The following is a 22,241-nucleotide window of genomic DNA, read 5'->3' on the forward strand; positions in this document are numbered from 1 at the left end:
ATAGGATGGTAATGGTAGTGTCACAAACCCCTATAAAAAATTGCCCAATACCAACAGCCGGTCAGCAAGTGGATTCATGAATATATAGACAATATTTTAGGCCAATAAAAAAGACTATACCAAATTTCCCACCCGTCCACCTCGACTGCCGACTAATTCTGATCATTTAATTTTGAGACACCGATACGATACCGATCTTTCCCGATCCGAACATATTTTTTGAGTGGTGCAACCACTCCGTCCGTGTTCGTCCGTGTTCACCTATGTGTTCACCCGCCTATGTGTTGGTTAATGAGCACCAGTATAATGAGTACCAGTAGGGGCGCTGTTGTGCCATGCAGAAACAGAGAGAGAGACAGTGCTGCACTGTTGCCTGCTAATGAGAGAGAGGGGGGGGGGGGGGGGGGGTCGAGGGGGGTTGCACCACTCGGTTCACACAGGTTCTTGGAATCATGCATGGAATCATAGCAAAATAATGATGTATTGGTTAATTAGAGTGAATACAGTTCTACAGCTTATAGAACTCTTAAATCTCTCTCATTCAGAGAGAGTACTACAGACACCTATGTCATCATGCATAGAGGGGGTTGCATTTCCTTTGTTTCATCATAGATGTTTTTCATGCCTCTGAGTGTGACTAGTCTTTGTTTGATGATCTCTAACTGGGACCAGAAGGAAAGCAACTATCATAAACAACAGTTTTTTACAAAATCTCATTTCTTACACATCTTTCTATGAGATTTACATTAGACAATTAAAAATCGGATATTTTCTCCCCAATTCCGATCTTTTGAAAATCATGTGATCGGAGCCGATTTCCGATCACCCGATCCGATCGGGACAACCCTACTAAATACTATATACCTATTAATGTGGGGGTCCCTGACAGGGGAAAGGTTTGAGAACCACTATATAGTATGTCTTTACCTGTGATACAACATGGCCATGAACTGAATGAGCAGAAGAACAGCGAATGACAACAGGAACATTAGACTGAGAGGCTCCACCTGTCAATCACCAAGAAAAGTTATGTTATGACGTCAAATTATAACATGGACAAACGAGAGATTTAGCAAAGGTGTAAGTAAACATGTATTTTTTTGAGGGGCGCTAGCCCCTCCTATGTCCAGCTTTCAACAAACAGTGAATGCCATCGTACAATTGCAATTGCAATTGTGAGTGTTTGTCCGGAATGAGATGATGTATGATGATATATGATGGTAAGAGGGCCCCTCACGGGTGTGAAGTTTTTCTATTCCATCAAGCTACTCTCATTCCATAAGCACTTTATATTAGTTAAGGAATCCTAGTTAGGGTTATTTAGGGTTAGTTATTCTTTATTTGCTAGACATTTACGTCACAGCCTATGCACTGGCATTTCAATTAGTCTAATTAATAGTCTATAATGAGCCACTAAACAATGATAACATTTGTCTTTATCAACTGACACCAGTGCTGCTGAAGAAGCAATAGTAGTCACAGACAGCCCTGAAACATTTCTCTCAATATGACTGAGAGTAAGACAAAATGAACATTGAAATTGCTTTTCATTCTCATCATATGTCATTCGTGATCAGTCTGTGGGTTCAGCCATGGGTTCTTGTTGCTAACCTTGAGGTCTTCTTCAGATTGTGTGCCATTTGGATAGAACTTGGGGATCCTGATGCTGAGGACATCATTTCCTATGGCTTGCAGGAAGAAGGTAGCTACCACCCACAGGACGTTGATGATGAAATATAGAAAGACCGCCTGCAGGGAGCAGAGACACACGAAGTCTTTGCATGAGACAGATAGATAATTACGCTAACTGGTGGTATAGTATAGAACATAACGAGTCCAGCAAAACAAGTCAATGGCGTACCGACCCTGTGGAAGGAGCATTATTACTAAAACCTGCCTCCTGATCTTATCTAAAGTACTACTTATATAAATGAGAAGTTCACCCAAATAAATACTTATTTTCTATTGATTACTCACCCCATGAAGGGGGTCCATTCTTGAAAAGCGCCTGGACTACATTTGCACGCGTCGCATCACTATGGACGATCATAAAGACGACCGTAGTAGACACTTTTTCCATGATTGGCTGTCTCTAGGCTGCCTCTAAGCCAATGGGAGACTTAGCCATAAAACCCATAGTCTGAACGGCATAATAACAACGCGTAGCGAGTGGCAGGAATAAGCCCTAACAAAACACAGTGTGAGTGAACCAACAAGAACGTCGGTCGCGAACGAAAACGAGAAAAAATGAGCTTGTCGCACCTGGCAGTTATGACTGAGTCATTCTTGTTTTGTTTTTACTAAGCCAATATGAAGACACAAAGATCGAGTTTCCCTTGTGTCTCCATAGGGAACCAGTACTGCTGGTCATCAAATTATTGGTTTAGGAATGCAACAAAAACAAAATATCCATGAATGTAGCATAGGGGGAAAAAAGTAATTTTGGGCGTTAACTATCCCTTCAACTAACTATTTACTTCATGCCAAGTCAAAAATTACATGAACTAAAAATGCACTCTTCCATTAAATAATTAAACAAATCCCACAAAAGTATTGGTTTGTTAAATTTGCTGCTAACACAAACAGCAACATTTGGGTGTCTTTGTAATTATGACATTAATATTCATGTGGACAAAGGCACACTCATTATTATTATGAGAGTTTGTAATTTACCCAAAATATGTCTGATAATGATGATTATGATTGAATGTATGTATATTTACAATTTAAAACGTATTCCGTCAGTGTCACGCACATCAAATGGCGTATCGTGCCCGCTCGGACAGTAAAATAAATGGACCAGGAAACTAGCACCGCTGCCTGGAAGTCGTCATCCTAAATCCGCCATGCTCACCTGAGGGCTCCTTCGGTGCTGCTAGATGCTAACCGTGAGGAGATTTTTCATTGAGGCGAAAAGATTCAGAGAAAAACGCAACATACAAATATAAAAATACATTAAAGACGAAATGGCCACGGAAATAGTTCATCATTTGTGTCACTGACCTTATTGCGTAGTGATTTCAACTCTTTGGTGACCTCTTCCAAGTGCGCCTTTGTGTCAACGATAGGGGTCAGGTAGCGATCTATGAGCTTGATCCAGAAATCGTTCTCAGCCTAGGCACAAACACACTTATCACTCACCATCTCTCTTTTCATTGCAAGTCAATATTCAGATTATTGTTTAGTTCTTATCCTGGGAAACCAACAAAATAAGCAATAAATTAATTTGTAGAGGTAAATTGTGATTACAAGAAATTTATTTATAAATTGCTGTGTTTGTTACAATATCCAGTGTGGTTGGAGTTGGCGATGAATAGTCCTACTGGAATCTACAAGGGATTATTTCCATAGACCACTGACAGTGTATTGATAAACAAACTAATTAAATTAATAGAATACTCGAAAAGCAGTTTCAATTTATTTTATATGTTATACACCAACACAACTTGGATCTTTCATAATCAATTCATGTCGACCATTAGTCTGATTTGCCTTAACCTTTGCAGCCTTCACAGTCCATTTATGCTATTGCATTTGAATACATACAAACAACAAACATCAGGAAGGCACAAAATAAATGATCGATTAATTAGGCCTGAGGACGATTCTAAAAAGAAATGGCTTCTATTAAGTCCTGACAGTTTTCTGAAAAACCCATGTTTCTATGTCAAGGTCAAGGACCCCCAAAAATATATGTAATTGGCCGCTGACCCCCATCATGTTGTTCCAGGGACCCCCCAGAAGCAAAGATTTGAGTTAAAAACGTTATTAATTATTCAAAGATTTATTTTCAAGATTTTTAAAAAATAGCTAAAGTATGACATAATGCTTAAAACACCAAAAAGGGTTCCCGCTCAGAATGGTTTTTTTTTTTTTTTTAAAGATATTTTTTTGCGGCTTACGCCTTTTATTGATTTTTGAAGGGACAGACAGTAGGCTGACAGGAAACGGGAGAGAGATGGGGGAAGACATGCAGTAAAGGCCGTGTCGGGTCCGGGAGTCGAACCCGCGGCACACTGCGACTGGATTACCAGTCCGGTGCCCAGACCGTTACGCTACGGCCTGGGCCCAGAATGGGTTTTAAATTGGTTTTTTTTGTTCAATGTCATCTTACCTCATCTAACCTTTGCACCTGCGGGGCGATGAGAGTTTTCTCTATGGCTCGTTTCACCCTTCTCTCTAATCTCTCCATTCTGTTGGTCTTCAAAATACGACGAGCCTGGGGGAAGACGTCAAACATTCATTCATTAATTCACTAACTCTCTCTCTCTCTCTCTCTCTCTCTCTCTCCCCTCTCAATATTTTGTGATCCCCCCCCATTTTTCTACCCATTTAGTCATTCTGCCAATTCCCTAATTGTGCTGCAGTCCCTTGTCAAACTTGGAATTTCAAAATTCCATACTTTTTCCAGACTAAAAAGATATTCCCAGGGCGGCCAAGCGGGTGAAACTCATACAAAACAGAAAAAAAAATCACACCCGTGTGAAACGAGTGGTGCAACTTCCCTCTCTCTCTCTCCCCCCTCCTCTCTCTCTCTCTCTCTCTCTCTCTCTCTCTCTCTCTCTCTCTCTCTCTCTCTCTCTCATTAGCAGGCAACAGCGCCCCTACTGGTACTCATTATACTGGTGCTCATTAATGAACACATGTGAACACATAGGTGAACACGGGAACACGGACAATGCTGTTCCTTGGAGTGGTTGCACCACTCAAAAGTACAAAAATCACGGCACTCCATCTTTAATTAGTATCATCGGTAACACCTGTGAATGAAGTACGCCCAGACATAGGCCCTATGTCTGGGCCGCTTCCCTACTTCATTCACAGGTGTGTGTGTGCATAGAGCCCATTGGGTTAAATTGAGCACCCAGTTGCACCACGGAGGGTTCAACCCCTAGCCTCCGCAGTGGGGTACCCCTCTTTCTAAACCTTAGCTTTTCATAACTCCTGTGCACCCCTCTTTCTAAACCTTAGCTTTTCATAACTCCTGTGCACCCCTCTTTCTAAACCTTAGCTTTTCATAACTCCTGTGCACCCCTCTTTCTAAACCTTAGCTTTTCATAACTCCTGTGCACCCCTCTTTCTAAACCTTAGCTTTTCATAACTCCTGTGCACCCCTCTTTCTAAACCTTTGCTTTCCATTACTCCTGTGCACCCCTCTTTCTAAACCTTAGCTTTTCATAACTCCTGTGCACCCCTCTTTCTAAACCTTAGCTTTTCATAACTCCTGTGCACCCCCCTTTCTAAACCTTAGCTTTTCATAACTCCTGTGCACCCCTCTTTCTAAACCTTATATAGCTTTCCATAACTCCTGTGCACCCCTCTTTCTAAACCTTAGCTTTTCATAACTCCTGTGCACCCCTCTTTCTAAACCTTATAGGCTATAGCTTTTCATAACTCCTGTGCACCCCCCTTTCTAAACCTTAGCTTTTCATAACTCCTGTGCACCCCTCTTTCTAAACCTTAGCTTTTCATAACTCCTGTGCACCCCTCTTTCTAAACCTTAGCTTTTCATAACTCCTGTGCACCCCTCTTTCTAAACCTTAGCTTTCCATAACTCCTGTGCACCCCTCTTTCTAAACCTTAGCTTTCCATTACTCCTGTGCACCCCTCTTTCTAAACCTTAGCTTTCCATTACTCCTGTGCACCCCTCTTTCTAAACCTTAGCTTTCCATTACTCCTGTGCACCCCTCTTTCTAAACCTTAGCTTTTCATTGGAGCCTGCAGCTGAGCCTGCAGAGATCGACATCATCAGTCATTTGACCACCGGAACAGTCAGGCGGTCATGGATAGAGTAGCAGGTGGAAACATTTGTCTTTGTAGTTGGCATTGAAACGGTAATAACCTTTTTCTTTTCAACCGAAAACAACACCACTGGCTCCACTGGGATGAAAGGTTAATAAGTGTTTGTTCCAGTTATAGGGGACACTTTTTCAAATGGCGTTTTTCCTTGAGACTGCAGCTGAAGCAGTATTTCAGTAAGAAGTAAGCAGGTTATCATGATTTACACTTGACTCAGTGGCGAAACACTCATCTATGTAAGCATATTGTGACGGCCGGCCCCCTGGGCCTTTAGTCTACTTCTAATGCAGCGCTGGATTGGAGGGCGGAGCCAGTGATGATGAGTGGAAGGGGAGACACCTGGCCATTGTCTCTCCAAACACTATTTAAGAGACCTGCTCTCACAGCACTTCAGATCTGCTTTTCTCCACAGGCTGCAGGGGTGGTTGGCCGCAGGAGAGCACCCTTGTTGATTTCTTTGTTTTTGGTTCTAGATCTAGACTTTGGGCAGCATGTTTCCCTACCAGTATGATCTGGAAACTTTAATTTAATTGTGTGAATTACCTATTTCTTCAAGTATGTAATAAAATACTTATTTTTGGATTGTCCTCCGGTGTGGTTTCCCCTTTTTCGTTATGGCCCCAGAGCCAGTCATAACTTTGATATCCATGATAATGATGACCAGCTACTACTAGTCTGTATCAGAGAGACTGCCACTGCCTGTAACATGTGCGCTAAGAATTGATATATAGATTCATGCTTTGTTCCTGTTCACTTTGTTCTTATCTTTGTTTCCATATCGAGTTGGAGACTCATGAGGGACCACAGGTGGTCGCAACCTAAATCCCAACAATACCTGCTCGCTCAACGTTTGCTGCAGTTCCTCCAGCTGGCTGTCTGTCAGTATGTCCTCTGGTCCCACTCCGCTCAGCTCTCCAGCGACGGTGTCTGTTAGCATTAAGACCAGCTCCTCACACACATCGTCCTGGTGTTTGTTCCGCAGAGCGTATCTGTGGACAGAAGTGCAAGACAACGTAGAATTACAGTTCATCATTCCAGTCGCGGGACTTGTTGTCTGTATGACACGTGGTTTGTCAATGTGTGCAACGGTGATGCAAATATAGGCCTAAAATCGGGTACGTTTTATTTATGTTAAAATAAAATGAAACGGCACCACTACAAGGATTTGGTGTGTGTCACGGGGCAGCCCGTGCCCTATACACACACACACACACTGATTAAGGACATTGCACGCACGCACACACCACACAGATTGGGGTTAGTGGGGCAGACAGGTCCTATCATATAATGTCAATACTGTTGATGTATGCATTTACAGGATGTACAAATGAAATGATACACACAGGGAAAACAGTCAGTTTATTAACCTGTGTGTTTATTGTAACCTCAGTATTTGCATGGCCTCGCCAGTGCTGTCACTTTAAGAAGGGGGGAAGGTGCCAAGTACTATTGAGGAGTAGGGGTGTTCCACAATGTCAAGTATCAAAGTATGTCTATTATCTGGGGAAATGAATGTAACCCCATATGATGTATAATCTAAAATAGAACATCTAGGTATGGGGTTACTTATTCGGGTTCAGCTGATATCTGTGAGCTTGTAGATAAGCTGTGTATATTTAATTGCTTCTCTGTTGGTGGTAGGATCCTCTCCTATAAAGAGGAGACTGCAGGCAGAGCTAGTCAGTTATGCTCGGGCAGGCATCATGCTGACAACCCCGTGAGAGAGCTGCTAGGTCCCATGTCATGGGCATAGCCTAGTGCAGTTTTTATTTTTCCTTTTTCCTTCGTTGAGCGTGAAGTATTTTTGAGTTCTTTGTTTTGTATTTTGGCCAGTATTATTTTTGTTGTTTGATTTTTCTGTTGAGAATATCTGCACTGGAGCTGGAGGTGTGGAGCAATAAAAACCACCAAAAAGCATCGCTGACTGTTTTTGGAGCCTTGGCCCTCGGGCAACTTTACATGTGGTGGCAGCGGAAAGTAACAACAGTTCAGGATGCCTCCAAAACCACATCTGCGGAACCAGCAACAGCAAGTATCATTTGAGGAGGAAGAAGAGGGTGCCACAGGAGGAGAGATGGAAGAACAAATCCACACCAAGGTGAGCACTACCTCGTCCCAAGAGGAAACTTTCTCAAATCTGGCATCCTCCTGCACAAATAATGTTCTGTATGTTGACGGAATCTAAGTCCATGGGTATGCATAAGCACATGCATGCAAGCAGGCAAACACACACACATATATGGCTCCATCTTGCGACACCCTTATCCCTAAAACTATTTGCCTAAAATAGGCAAAAAAACCTATATAATTTTAAAATAGTTCAACTAGCGGATCTACATCTACATTGTAGATGTAGTAAGCTTGTAGATCAGCTATTTGAACTATTTTAAAGTAAAAAAAAAAAAGGCAAATAAGTTTAGGGATAAGGGTTAAGGGGTGGCGCCAGACATATAGCCCGTAGTGTAAAATGAGAGTTGGGGTTAGTTAAGCAATTTAAGTAATATATTTTGAAATGCGGTCCATTATATTATAATATTATATTATACTTTAAACCAAAAGATTTTTGCCATTTTATCTTCTATATGAGTAGGCCTGGGCCGCCGCTGAACGGTCCAGGCACCTCGGCTGGTAATCCAGCCTGAAGGCGTGCCCGTCTGCCTTTGCCACATGTCTTCCCCCCATCTCTCTCCCACTTTCCTGTCACATGTGTACCCTATCAAATAAAGGCCAAAAAAAGCCATAACAAATATCTTTAAATGAATAGTCAGTTAAAGTCCTTAACATAGGCCCAGGCCGTAGCGTAACGGTCTGGGCACCGGACTGGTGATCCAGTCGCAGTGTGCCGCGGGTTCGACTCCCGGACCCGACACGGCCTTTACTGCATGTCATCCCCCCATCTCTCTCCCGTTTCCTGTCAGCCTACTGTCTGTCCCTTCAAAAATCAATAAAAAGGCGTAAGCCGCAAAAAATATCTTAAAAAAAAAAGAAAAAAAGTCCTTAACATACCGGTATTATCTAAGTGTAAATGAGCCTTTAGGCAATTAGCCTCAGTCCCAGCCTTACTCATCTGCGAAGAGAAAAGCCTGGTCACAACCTAAGGCAGGGAAGCTATCGGCAGAAGTGTCGGTCCGACTCGGTCAGGAAACATCCATCAGATGCATTTCCCCCGGATACGATATGTTTCCGACCAATCACAACACTTATTTCATTCACGGAGAATGTAAAGTGATTTGTAAAGCGTCAACGTCATTTCCTTGAGTGGTACTTCTGCCAAAATCCCGCAATTTACGCCAAAAAAAATGAGAGATGATGATCTAATTTACCTGATGTGTTCTTGTAAGTTTCTCTTCAGGTTGGCATAAGTCAGCTTCTTCAAAAACTCTTCTTTCACTGGCTGAACCCAGTCTACCGAGTGCACACACGCACGCATGCACAAAGCACACACACACACACACACACACACACACACACACACACACACACACACACACACACACACACACACACACAAATCATCATCATTCAGAAAGATATTAGCCATGAAGTTTCACATTTTATTGGCTGTGTTCAACATGTCTCTCACCACTGGCAGGAACCACCTCAGTCTCCTCCAGGTAGTCAATGTAATGATCATCATCATCATTAGTGTCTTCGTCGTCGTCATCATAGTAATCATAGTCCTCAGATGTAGTCTGGGACAGCTTCTCTTTTCTAAGACTGTCACCGCTTTCACTGGACCACAGCAGACACACACACACACACACACACACACACACACACACACACACACACACACACACACACACACACACACACACACACACACACACACACACACACACACACACACACACACACACACACACACACACACACACAGATCGATCAATCAATTACACATCTTAATCCGGATTAAAAGTGGATTTCAAAAGCAAAAAGGTGGCTTGTTAATTCTAGGGAAAATAAGAATACAATAGGCAACACGATGTGATACAAGGGAACGGTGGTTCTATAGGGTGATGTTGAAAATGAAGACGAAACTGGCAGAAATGTGGACAATTTGCAGTCCTCCTGATTTTTGACACAAAGAACATTCTGAACACAGGGGTGGGCAATTTTGACAATGGAGAGGGTCACTATATTTCCACAATCACTCTAGAGGGCCGCAATGCAACGTGTTTTGAGCTAGTAGATCAGCTATTTTTGCTATATTTGAATTGAAATCCTGCATGTTTTTTGCTATTTTTTAATTGGAAACTTGAAAAGTTAAAATTTTATTTAATTTCAAATGCATTTAGTTGTAGTTATGTTAACTTTATGAACTAAATACAAATATATTTGACCTAAAAAAAATGACAATAACATTTTACTACTATTGTAATTAGCTGAAATCAATAATATATCAATGTTCGGATATTAACCTGTGGGCCGCATTAAGTGATGGTGGGGCCGCATGTGGCCCCCGGGCCGCCAGTTGCACACTATTACCCAAATTAGAGACATCCAGATGAACTGAATAATGTTTTGACTGAATGAAAGTCCCAAGTCATTGAATGAGGAATAATGAATTTAAATTTTCAGTAAAGGAGCATCAAAAATACAATCAACTTGACCCTTTATACTTTGTTCCCCCTGTACTATATACTAGGCCTGTGCATTTTCCCCCTGTAGTGTACATGTATCTTTTTGATGAAAATACAGCCTCACAACACACTGCGTTGCGATGTATTGTGCACTTGTGGATCTGCTATTTCTGCGGATTGTTCACCATGCAGAATAGGGATCTAAGATTCATGTGATGTGGTTCAGATTAGCTGACTGATTGCTTGATTGGTTGGTTGATTGATTGATTGATTGATTGATTCATTCATTCATTCATTCATTAATTAATTCATTCATTCATTGATTACCTGCTACTAGAAGATGAGCTCTGATCTTTCCCTTTCTTTGTATCTGTCTCATGAATGTTAGTCTCTTCCTTTGCTGCATCTGGTCTGGCAGGAGGCTCTGTGTGTTTTTGTTGAACTACTTCATGGCTAGTGACAGGAAGGGGCGGTACCTGGACAGGAAGGGGCGGTACCTGCTGTGCATGCTGGCCAATTGTTGCTGCAGTGATCTGCTGAATCATCAGATTCTCAGTTTCCTGGGTTACCTATAGAGGAATAAAATAATATGAATGTATGGAATATTATACAGAAAAATACTGTAGTGTGTGTGTGTGTGTGTGTGTGTGTGTGTGTGTGTGTGTGTGTGTGTGTGTGTGTGTGTGTGTGTGTGTGTGTGTGTGTGTGTGTGTGTGTGTGTGTGTGTGTGTGTGTGTGTGTGTGTGTGTGTGTGTGTGTGTGTGTGTGTGTGTGTGTGTGTGTGCACCTCTATCTTCATGTCCCAGCAGCAGAGTTTACATTGTTTGTCACACAGAACATTCTGGGTCTTCTTGTTTTCCACCTCAGCTCTGTGACAGAGAAACGCAGGTCTCATTGAACATGAATTACTAGGCGTGTTAATCGCTGCCCGTTTGAAAGGACCTTAATGACAGTAGGACTGTTGGTATGTCTAAGCAACATAATGTAGATAGACAGACAAGACAGACAGACAGACAGACAGACAGACAGACATATAAGGCCAGTACAGAATTAATTCCATATGTTGATCTGACCCCCCCAGCAGTCTGCCGTCACCCAGGTGGGGCCCTTTAGGGCGAGGTGGCTTCTCGCCCCCAGGGCGTCTAAAGGCCTATTCATAGTCTGGATTTTCGGTGGTGAGCTGACCACCGGAGCTGAAATAACGTTGAGCGGTGGTGAGTAAAAACAGAGAGAAGGGCTGGAACGGTGGCGGTGGTTTGCTCTTCACCGCGGCTCGTGACGTCATGTTGTAGTTCGGTGGTCACCCCACCACAGTAAATCCAGACTATGTATGAGCCTTTACTGGTAGGCCTATTCCAGTTTTAGGTGATAAGGTGACCACCGGAAACTACAACATGACCTCACTGAGCCGCGGTGGTAAGCGACTCACCGCTCACCCAAACACATCTCTCTTGTTTTGACTACAAACAGGCATTTAAAAGCATACATTGTAATAGTGATATAATAACAGTGTTTTACTTGGACTCCCTCGTGCCCCATGACACCACGTGCATGTTGACCAGAGAGTAGATAGTCAGCAGCAGGTACCCACTGGGAATACATATGAAGTACATCAGCCCGTAGATGATCATTCCTGTGGAATAATACATACAGTATGTATTGCATCAGCCCGTATACAGTATATGATGATTCCTGTGGGACAGCATAGCATGATATTTAATACTTAATGACACCAACTCATACCTTACATACATGATGATCGTCCATATCTAGGAAGATATTGCATCGTGTGTTGGTTTAATGTCTGTTAAGTTAAGTTAGTAGTTCAGTGTGTCTCTTTTTTAATGACCGGTTGAGGTCTTGAGGATGTACGATAATGTAGGAGCAGCCAGTGGTAGTATACGTTACGTAAATACATACACCCAACGGGCATGCACAGTACAAAATAATACCCTGTAACTACCTAAAAAGAATACATGCCAACTAAGAGTACAGTACAAAACAAAACAATAATTTGTGTATTTAATTTGTCAACATAGATCATATTTAAATCACAAATCTATACTTAGTTGACTGTGATTCCAAGGGCTCTGTACTAGACACCCTAACAATTTCCCATGCACTCACACACTCAATATATTTGTCCCAAAACAGCTGCTCTACTAGCTCACAACCCGTTGCAATGCGATGCGGTATGAGCTTGTAGATTGATTGGCTATTGAATATTCTATATTCTATATTTCTTGACAGAATGTAGCTCATAACGTTTCTATGGTGGATTTTTATGAAACAAAAACTTTTCACATAGGAAGAGGATAATTCAAGCTTTTCGTACAGCTGCAATGTTGGTGAGTTTAACATTGTTTAATGCAATCAGACAGGAGTCAGGACTTTTCTGTTTGGATGAATGGGCTGTCAAGGCCAGAAAGTAGTTTTTTGCCACTCAGTGGGCGTTCCCGCATAACTTCCAGGTACGATGATGTCACGCGCATACCCTCTATTGGGATGCTACGATTCAAGTGATTCATATTTCATAATTTAGTATATAATAGATTATGTACATATAGCATATTTATGTCATAAATTATACATCATATCACCAACCATACCAAACTCTTCAGGATGCAGAATTGCTGTCACCAAGTACATGATGGTCATGGAAACCAAGAAGACTCCGGTGGGGGTGAGGAAGGTGCCCTGCATCACCATGTCACCTGGAAGGTCAAAAAGATATATATAAAAACTAAAAGCTTTTAGTCTCTGTTATCAGGTGTAATTGGAATTTATGTATCTGATACACTGAATGTTTTACTGTTAACCACTTAAGTCCTATAAAAAAGAAGAAGAAAATGGTGAAAAAGCTGGCAGTCACCTACGGTATGTTGGCTATTTTTGTTTGTTTGTTTGTTTGTTTTTTAGAACCAACCCATACACTCCATATTATTCAAGTATGTCTTGACATCATTTCTAACCCCAGTGCGGTGGGATGTAATTGATGGAGAGGCATGGTCCTGGATTATACAACACACTACACTAGATATACACATTGAATAACAATGTTTAGACTGTATCACGGCCTGCCTGCCAGCCAAAAAAACATTAACATTCAATAAATGATTTACTATGTACCATGCCAACAATGGTTGGAGGGAGGAGATGCTGCCTGGTGGTGATTATTAAGAAAAAGGAAAAAAAAACTAAGAACGGAATGTCTTGTTTACCCACCGATGATTGAGAAGAATGACGCAGTCATGAGGAACGCATAGAGAACACTCATAATGGCAGCGATGGTGATCTGGGTGTTGGCCTTGGTCACAAAGCAGATGATGATGTAGAACACCGGAGGAATGCATGAGACGAGGATGGAGAGAGTGCCAGCCATCTTAAATACAAACTGGAATGCACCTGAGAGCATGTGTTTAGTTAGACTTAGCAACAGTCGGACACAGCATCATGAGTCAGACACCCTCCCCCAAACCCTAACCTCACAGGAAGCCACGGGTGATTTTTAACAAGCCTTTACATTGTGAACACCAAGTGACACCAAATTAGGAAAAACGTTTGGTAAGAACATAGAGATAGACCAGCTGGCTCCAGCCCCTGAATCAATAGCCACGGCCATTAAAAAAAAGTGAAACGAAATTAAAATTCAGGCTGAGTGTCAGCTAGGCTAAGATAGACTCCTTGTAGACCTAATTAGCTATAGCGTGAGACCTAATTGGCATGCCGACGATAACAAAGAGAGCACAACACTTAATATTTAGGGACACAGAGGCAGACGATGACCACTGTGAATGAATATGGCAGACGTTTCATAGCAGAGAACTGAAGCTATACCGTACTGTATACCTGCTATCATCAGCGTCACAGAGGCTGGTCCCAGGATGGAGGATAACTACTGTACCTGCTATCATCAGCGTCACAGAGGCGGGTCCCAGGATGGAGGATAACTACTGTACCTGCTATCATCAGCGTCACAGAGGCTGGTCCCAGGATGGAGGATAACTACTGTACCTGCTATCATCAGCGTCACAGAGGCTGGTCCCAGGATGGAGGAACCCACAGTGAACATCTGGTAGAAGATGTACAGCCTGGAGATGGAGGTGTTCCTCTTCACGGTCTCCGCACCACTGGAATACAAATCACAACCTTAATGATAATGTATAATAACTAACAGCGACCGTATAATGTCTGTGTCGATTCTGTCCTAGTGTCCCTGAGTAATCCTTTGAAGCCAATGGGTCCTCTGAATCACACAGATTCAGTGACACCCATAAGTTTGAACTATAGGTCGGTCGGACACCCTACATTATTTTCGTTATTGTGTGTCCCAAATCCCAATAATAACAAAAAGAATGAAGCCATCATATTGACCTAGCCAGCAGATCCAGTGTGTTAGCCAGCGTAGAAGGACCCCAGCGCCTTCTCTGGTTGTAAAACTCTTTGAACTCCTGCGGAGAGTTGGTGTATGCGTCTGATGCAGCGTTGTACTCCACACGCCACCCTTGCATGAGTAACAGCGTACACAGCCAGCGGTCTTCCCCTATAGAGAGAGAGAGAGTGACACAGCGATATCACAGAGATATCAGTGCGTGAGTGCGTGCGTGCGTGTTATTGGTTTTGTTTGAGTGTTCATTCACATCAGCGTGCATTACACCAACCTTGGTCATACTGGACGTATTCGGAGGCCCTGGTTGCGGTCGTGGTGTACCTCTTCATCACGTTGTCGTCCATCAAGGCCGACCCTCGGAACAAGCTGAAGCACCCTGGACTGCACAGCACCGAGCCAAACACGTGCTCCGATGTCTTCTGGAGCCAGTGGCCCACTGCATACTCAAACTTCTGGTACCACACCATGGGACCTGGGCAGGAACCAGGGGTGGAAGTATATGCTCACATTTCTTTTTACTTGCCGTACGTAAGTAAAAAGCATCAATATAACAATATAGAAATACTCTGTTACAAGTGAAAGTCTGGAATTCAAAATATACTTGAGTAAAAGTACTAAAGTATTGGCATCAAAATGAGCTTGTAGTAAAAGTACATAAAGTGTACCAAAAGTACTCGTTATGCAGAATGTCATTTCAAGTTTTCAAATGTATAGCAATATTTGGAAAATATACTATCTACGATGCAAAATGTACAGTATGGGCTGAAGTGGTTAATCTATGTTTAGTAATAATAATCAAAATCTGCAAAGTAACTAGTAACTCAAAGTTTTCAAAGAAATCTCGTGGAGTAAAATCTGGAGTGTAGTAAAAGTAGGCTATTGGAAATTGGAATTACTCAAGTTGTACTTAAATAAATGTAAATGGTGCATTTATATAGCGCCTTTATCCAAGGCGCATTACATAGATTATGCATTACATTCACCCATTCATTCACACACCGATGGTGGTGGAAACCATGCAAGGCACCAAACTGCACATTGGGAGCAATTAGGGGTTCAGTGTCTTGCTCAAGGACAATCTACCGATGGGTGAGTACAAATCGCCTTTGTGACGCTGATGATAGAAGGTACAGTAGTTCCTCTACACTAACTCTGGGGGAGCCCGGGACATTTGTACTCACCCATCGGTAGATTGTTCTGTTACAGGACATTTGTACTCACCCATCGGTAGATTGTTCTGTTACAGGACATTTGTACTCACCCATCGGTAGATTGTTCTGTTACAGGACATTTGTACTCACCCATCGGTAGATTGTTCTGTTACAGGACATTTGTACTCACCCATCGGTAGATTGTTCTGTTACAGGACATTTGTACTCACCCATCGGTAGATTGTTCTGTTACAGGACATTTGTACTCACCCATCGGTAGATTGTTCTGTTACAGGACATTTGTACTCACCCATCTGTAGATTGTTCTGTTACAGGACATTTGTACTCACCCATCGGTAGATTGTTCTGTTACAGGACATTTGTACTCACCCATCTGTAGATTGTTCTGTTACAGGACATTTGTACTCACCCATCGGTAGATTGTTCTGTTACAGGACATTTGTACTAACCCATCGGTAGATTGTTCTGTTACAGGACATTTGTACTAACCCATCGGTAGATTGTTCTGTTACAGGACATTTGTACTCACCCATCGGTAGATTGTTCTGTTACAGGACATTTGTACTCACCCATGCCAGTCGGGTGTATTCTACCACAGGCTGCTCCGACGTTCTCATACATCCTCAACCTGTCAATCAAAAACAGTTCCTGCAGAAACTGAAAACTGAAAACAAACAAACCAAGTTCATTCCTTTATAAAAAATAGAGTGCCGGGGGCAGGATAGAAAACAAGCAATATCAACTAGCGTCCCTAGTGTTGCTAATCACTGCTCTAAGAAACAAAATAATTGGAATAAAATGATGAGCTGGTTCACTTTCTGAGAACAAAATGAACTGGACAACCTACCTATCAACAAGGTCAAACCTATAGAGAGTGTCTCTCAAAAGTGTTGTAGTAATTAGCACATCAGTCAATCAGTAAAATAATTCATTACATCTTGTGGGGCTGCGCAGATCAGTTCAGTTAGTCACTCCTAGTTAGTTAGTTCCGGAGACCACCAGTTGTCCTTGATGGGATTCCAGGTGGTCCCCAGCTAAATTTGGTAACCAAAGTTGGTAACCAAATGGGCCCTCATCGATCTTGTCCTTATCGAGAGTGTAAAATGAAACCATATGGACCCTCACGGTCCATTTGGTTTAATTTTACGCTTTCAAGAGTTAAATTATTGTTAACATCTGCATTCAAATACTCATTTACAAGAAGTCTACACAATTAAGAGAATGTAGAATAATTGTTATTTTAATCAATGCTTGCCTGTTATATCTCATATGGTATACAACATCAATACAGCATGGTACATATTCTTTAGTTTTGGGTATGCTAAATGTCATCAAATGCAGAATAAATAATGGGCCTTGATATGAAAATGGTTGAAAACCACATTTTAGTTAGTTAGTTAAATAATGAGTTGTCTAACTAACCTGTCTACTAGCAGGATCAGTGCTTTGGGCTGGAAGTCGGTGTCTCCATCCAACGCCATGATGTATGTGTTCTCGTCTGAGATGTATTTCCTCTTGGTGTCGTTGTCGTACTGAGGCAACAGGAAACTCTCTCCATCCAGGGAGATCAAACTGGCTCTGCATGGATTATTCTGGCGCTGCATGTGCACACACAACGTATACATACAACACATTCGGTTTTTTATGAAGTTTAAACACACAATGGTAAATACTGCACAGGTATGTGCAGTATGTTGTACATGTACAACAAAGGCACAGGTAAGAAGAAATAACTTAAAAATAGGGATGTGGTACAATATTGTTTTTTCGTGCTTAGAATATAGAACTACTCAACCTGTACAAGCAAGCAAATGCACACACGTGCACGCAGCCGCCCACACACATACATGTGCGCACACTGGCATTACACAAGTCAACTGACTGTTACAGCACGCACTCACGCACGCGCGCACACACACACACGCACACACACTCACACACTCACATACTCACTAACACGCACACAATGATGACCTTACTTGGATTTTCTGGGGGTTCTTGACAATATAGCCCTTGTAGCCCAGTAGATAATACAGGTACATAATCTGAATGCACACACATAACATATAGGATTATTTATACAGTATTAGTTATACAGGAGTATTTATATTGATCATCAGATTATAACAATTCACTTAAGGGTGAATTAATGTGCGGCATGCCCCTTGCTTTGTAACCATCGCAGTTTTGCTCCTTTTTTCATTCAATCGTCATTTCAATAGGATAAATGAACACAGATTGACGTGACTGTGTATATATAGCTGCTGAACAGCTGTATCCCACTTCACAAGGATGCCGCCCACCCATACTGTATACCTGGGACCAGCGCTTTTTGTTCCTGATGAGGGCTTTGTCTTTGAGGTGGATGTACAGCATGTTTCCCTCTGGCATGATGCACATCAGCCTGCCTCCGTACGGCGTCTCGATGATCGACACGTCATCTGGTTCTTTATTGGTAAAAACTCTGGATGGATGGATGGATGGGATCAATGGATTTATGAATAGATAGATATAGTCCGGCAGCCGACAGGCTTCTTTTGTTTAAAGTGGGACATTTGGTATATAGTCTTTTTTATTGGCCTAAAATATTGTCTATATACTGTACATATTCATGAATCACACACACACACACACAGGCATACAATCTCACCTGTAAACCTCGATAGTGACATTGATCAAGTCATTGACGTATTCGTTCACCAGCCTTTTCCCAGAATGCTTTTCCTTCATGAAGGAATCGTCCACGTAAATGTGACACTCAAAGTCAAAGCAGTCTTTGTGCTCCTCCTTGGGATCACCTCGGTACCGGTCCAGCCTGAGACAAGGAGGACATTTTCCTATTTTGAATAATATATAAGAAAAGTGGAGGAAGCCTGTGGTCATTATTAGACATGTCTCATGTTTGTTCTGCTGCGATGTCAGTTCATCACAGTGGTTTTCAACCAGTGGTCCTTGTGGTCCCCAGCTAAATGATGGAGAGTTGGTAACCAAATGGATCCTTATTACATTAGATTTTTAACTCTTGAGAGTGCAAAATACGCGTCCATTTGGTTTAATTTTATGATCTCAAGAGTTACATTTAAAAATAGAATATAAAATAATAGCTTTTATCGATCAACGTTTGCCTGTTATCTCTCCTATGTCACTGGTAACATCAATACAGCATGGGATTGTGGACACAATCTTATCTTAACGATAACAACATATTCTTTAGTTTTGGGTCTTGTATACCTCATCAAATGGTGGTCCGTGAATCAAATGCAGCAGCCGAATGAATAATGGGCCTTGATATGAAAAAGGTTGAAAACCGCCGGTGTAGTGAACAGACATGTAGTTGTCATTATGGTACTAGTGAACAGACATGTAGTTGTTATTATGGTACTAGTGAACAGACATGTAGTCATTATGGTACTAGTGAACAGACATGTAGTTGTCATTATGGTACTAGTGAACAGACATGTGGTTGTCATTATGGTACTAGTGAACAGACATGTAGTTGTCATTATGGTACTAGTGAACAGACATGTAGTTGTCATTATGGTACTAGTGAACAGACATGTAGTTGTTATTATGGTACTAGTGAACAGACATGTAGTCATTATGGTACTAGTGAACAGACATGTAGTTGTCATTATGGTACTAGTGAACAGACATGTAGTTGTTATTATGGTACTAGTGAACAGACATGTAGTCATTATGGTACTAGTGAACAGACATGTAGTTGTCATTATGGTACTAGTGAACAGACATGTAGTTGTTATTATGGTACTAGTGAACAGACATGTAGTCATTATGGTACTAGTGAACAGACATGTAGTTGTCATTATGGTACTAGTGAACAGACATGTAGTTGTTATTATGGTACTAGTGAACAGACATGTAGTCATTATGGTACTAGTGAACAGACATGTAGTTGTCATTATGGTACTAGTGAACAGACATGTAGTTGTCATTATGGTACTAGTGAACAGACATGTGGTTGTCATTATGGTACTAGTGAACAGACATGTAGTTGTCATTATGGTACTAGTGAACAGACATGTGGTTGTCATTATGGTACTAGTGAACAGACATGTAGTTGTCATTATGGTACTAGTGAACAGACATGTAGTTGTCATTATGGTACTAGTGAACAGACATGTAGTTGACATTATGGTACTAGTGCCAACCTGAACATGGACGTGAGGATCTTCAGCATCTCGTCGTAGGTCTCATGCCACATTGTGGCACATAGATAGATGACACAGTTCTCTATGTCGTCATGGCTGGAGAGGGGAGGAGAGTGTAAAAGATGGACAGAGTCCTCTTTAAACAATATGAACATGCGTTTATTAAAGATGAAAAGGTTGGTGATACAAAGTCTACTCTCTGCTTCGTGCCCGATCATTTACCACAATACCAGCTCTGCTGTGCAGGTACAATTGTGCAGGCGTAATTGTTACCGTATATGACAGAGAGGACAGTCATTCTACATTCAGTCTACTTGCATTCTAGTGAAATATTTGATCAATGTGACAATGTTTTGTGAAATGTACTAATAATGAAGCCTCACACCTCTCCTGGTTACGGGCACGGGCCACTTTCATCTTCGTGTTGAGAAGCAGGGACAGGTCGATGAACGATGACTCGTAGAGGCGACGAACAAACAGCTGAGAGGTTCTCTCTATACGTTGGACCTGAAGAGATGTGCAGACACATACTCGTAATCCTGTGTGTCTAATAGTAACCAGATCTCACATGTCTTATCGAAATCGATATAACCTATAGGAAAAATGCTTCCTTGGATTCATATATGGGTTGGTGATCTGTGACCCAGCATAGCTGTACAATCTTCCATAATGTCGATAGAGTTGCGTGTGTGCGTGTGCATGTTTGTATACCTTGATCTTCCAGACGTAGTAGGTACATGTGACGAAGCCCAACCACATACACGCTCCCTCCAGGGCCAACATGGAAAAAGGCCATTGTAGATAGGAGCTGTATCGAATGCATTTATCAATACATTAATCCATTTGATTTGTGAAACAAACACCAAACAACGCACTGGCCCATGCACACACACACCAACATGTATGCTCTATACCACCATGGATTATTTCACATGCATGCATGCAAGCACCCACGTACTCACGCATGCATGCATGCACGCACACACGAGCACGCACGCACACAGACCTGTTTAGAGAAGTTCGACAGATGCTCCTGGTGATCTCTAACACGACCACTGGAGTGGTGTTCTTATGACTGATAAAGACCAGGCTGTCACAAAACTCTGTAAATGGATAATAACAATAATAACTATAAGAATTATAATAAACTTTATTTTTATACTAACCTTTATTTCTATAGCACTTTTCATGACATGCAATGCAGCTCAAAGATAGATCATATACCGTATAAACTCACCCATGATGCTTGTGTACTTGTGTCCGTTCAGTTCTTTTGCTTGGGTCAGGAAGAGAATAAGCCCCACTAGCAGCACCGTAGGTCCAGTGCTGGTTAACGGAAGAGCAAAACTCATCCTGACTGAATGGATCTTACATGCCACCACTCCAAACCAATGGCATGCTGCTGAGCAGAATGCCTGAGATGAAAGAAAAGGAATCAGTCAGTCAGTCAGTCAGTCAGGCAGCCAGCCAGCCAGACTGACTGACTGACTGACTGACTGACTGACTGACTGACTGACTGACTGCCTGCCTGCCTGCCTGTTCGTCCGTGCCCGGACAATTTCTTGACCCAACCCACATGGGATTATCAGACACAGTAACAAAAAACTAAAACAGAACATAAACATTCAGGTGTGTACCCAGCCAGCAACTCAACCAGATTTCAAACAGTACAGTAGACCCACACAGACCTGTAGATTAAATAGATACCAATCTATAATACAGTTATATATAAGTTAATCTAATAATACAATTAGGTTATACATCACCCTTCGCCTCCTATATATCCCACACCCATAAAATACTCTGAAAAAGCTAAAACATGATGAAAAATAAACTCAACCAAAGCACCACTTGTAATGGCAACGTCCGTCTGTCTGTCTGCCTGCCTGCCTGCCTGCCTGCCTGTCTGCCTGCCTGCCTGCCTGCCTGCCTACCTGCCTGTCTGCCTGCCTGCCTGTACTCAGCCACCCACCTGTAAGAAGAACAGTCCCAGTCCTATCTCCAGCAGTTCCCCATCTTCACCCGCACGCTTGAAGTCATTCCAGACGATAGAGTTCTGGATCACAGCGTGATAGAGCAGGTACACTGCTCCTATTAATACAAACAAGTACACGCATACATGTACATA

At 42.0% G+C, this 22,241-nt stretch overlaps 1 protein-coding gene across 1 annotated transcript in view; it reads right to left on the reverse strand.

The window, feature by feature from the left end:
* Positions 1-22,241, reverse strand: part of chs1 (chitin synthase 1) — a gene marked incomplete at both ends in the record, with an annotated part of 33,476 nt that overhangs the window by 1,275 nt on the left and 9,960 nt on the right. The window contains 25 exons of the mRNA XM_083759337.1: positions 928-1,007; positions 1,612-1,749; positions 3,004-3,114; positions 4,115-4,219; positions 6,635-6,788; positions 9,123-9,204; positions 9,383-9,491; positions 11,170-11,251; positions 11,901-12,015; positions 12,992-13,096; positions 13,608-13,787; positions 14,397-14,512; positions 14,757-14,925; positions 15,044-15,244; positions 16,514-16,572; positions 17,367-17,542; positions 17,924-17,989; positions 18,261-18,408; positions 18,595-18,759; positions 20,114-20,209; positions 20,499-20,620; positions 20,825-20,921; positions 21,120-21,216; positions 21,351-21,528; positions 22,086-22,204. Of these exons, the coding sequence (XP_083615463.1) occupies positions 928-1,007; positions 1,612-1,749; positions 3,004-3,114; positions 4,115-4,219; positions 6,635-6,788; positions 9,123-9,204; positions 9,383-9,491; positions 11,170-11,251; positions 11,901-12,015; positions 12,992-13,096; positions 13,608-13,787; positions 14,397-14,512; positions 14,757-14,925; positions 15,044-15,244; positions 16,514-16,572; positions 17,367-17,542; positions 17,924-17,989; positions 18,261-18,408; positions 18,595-18,759; positions 20,114-20,209; positions 20,499-20,620; positions 20,825-20,921; positions 21,120-21,216; positions 21,351-21,528; positions 22,086-22,204 (3,070 nt within the window). The remainder of the gene's footprint in view (positions 1-927; positions 1,008-1,611; positions 1,750-3,003; positions 3,115-4,114; positions 4,220-6,634; positions 6,789-9,122; positions 9,205-9,382; positions 9,492-11,169; positions 11,252-11,900; positions 12,016-12,991; positions 13,097-13,607; positions 13,788-14,396; positions 14,513-14,756; positions 14,926-15,043; positions 15,245-16,513; positions 16,573-17,366; positions 17,543-17,923; positions 17,990-18,260; positions 18,409-18,594; positions 18,760-20,113; positions 20,210-20,498; positions 20,621-20,824; positions 20,922-21,119; positions 21,217-21,350; positions 21,529-22,085; positions 22,205-22,241) is intronic.

The sequence above is a fragment of the Protomyctophum parallelum genome (assembly GCF_964188405.1).
Source record: "Protomyctophum parallelum genome assembly, chromosome: 2".
Taxonomy (NCBI): domain Eukaryota; kingdom Metazoa; phylum Chordata; class Actinopteri; order Myctophiformes; family Myctophidae; genus Protomyctophum; species Protomyctophum parallelum.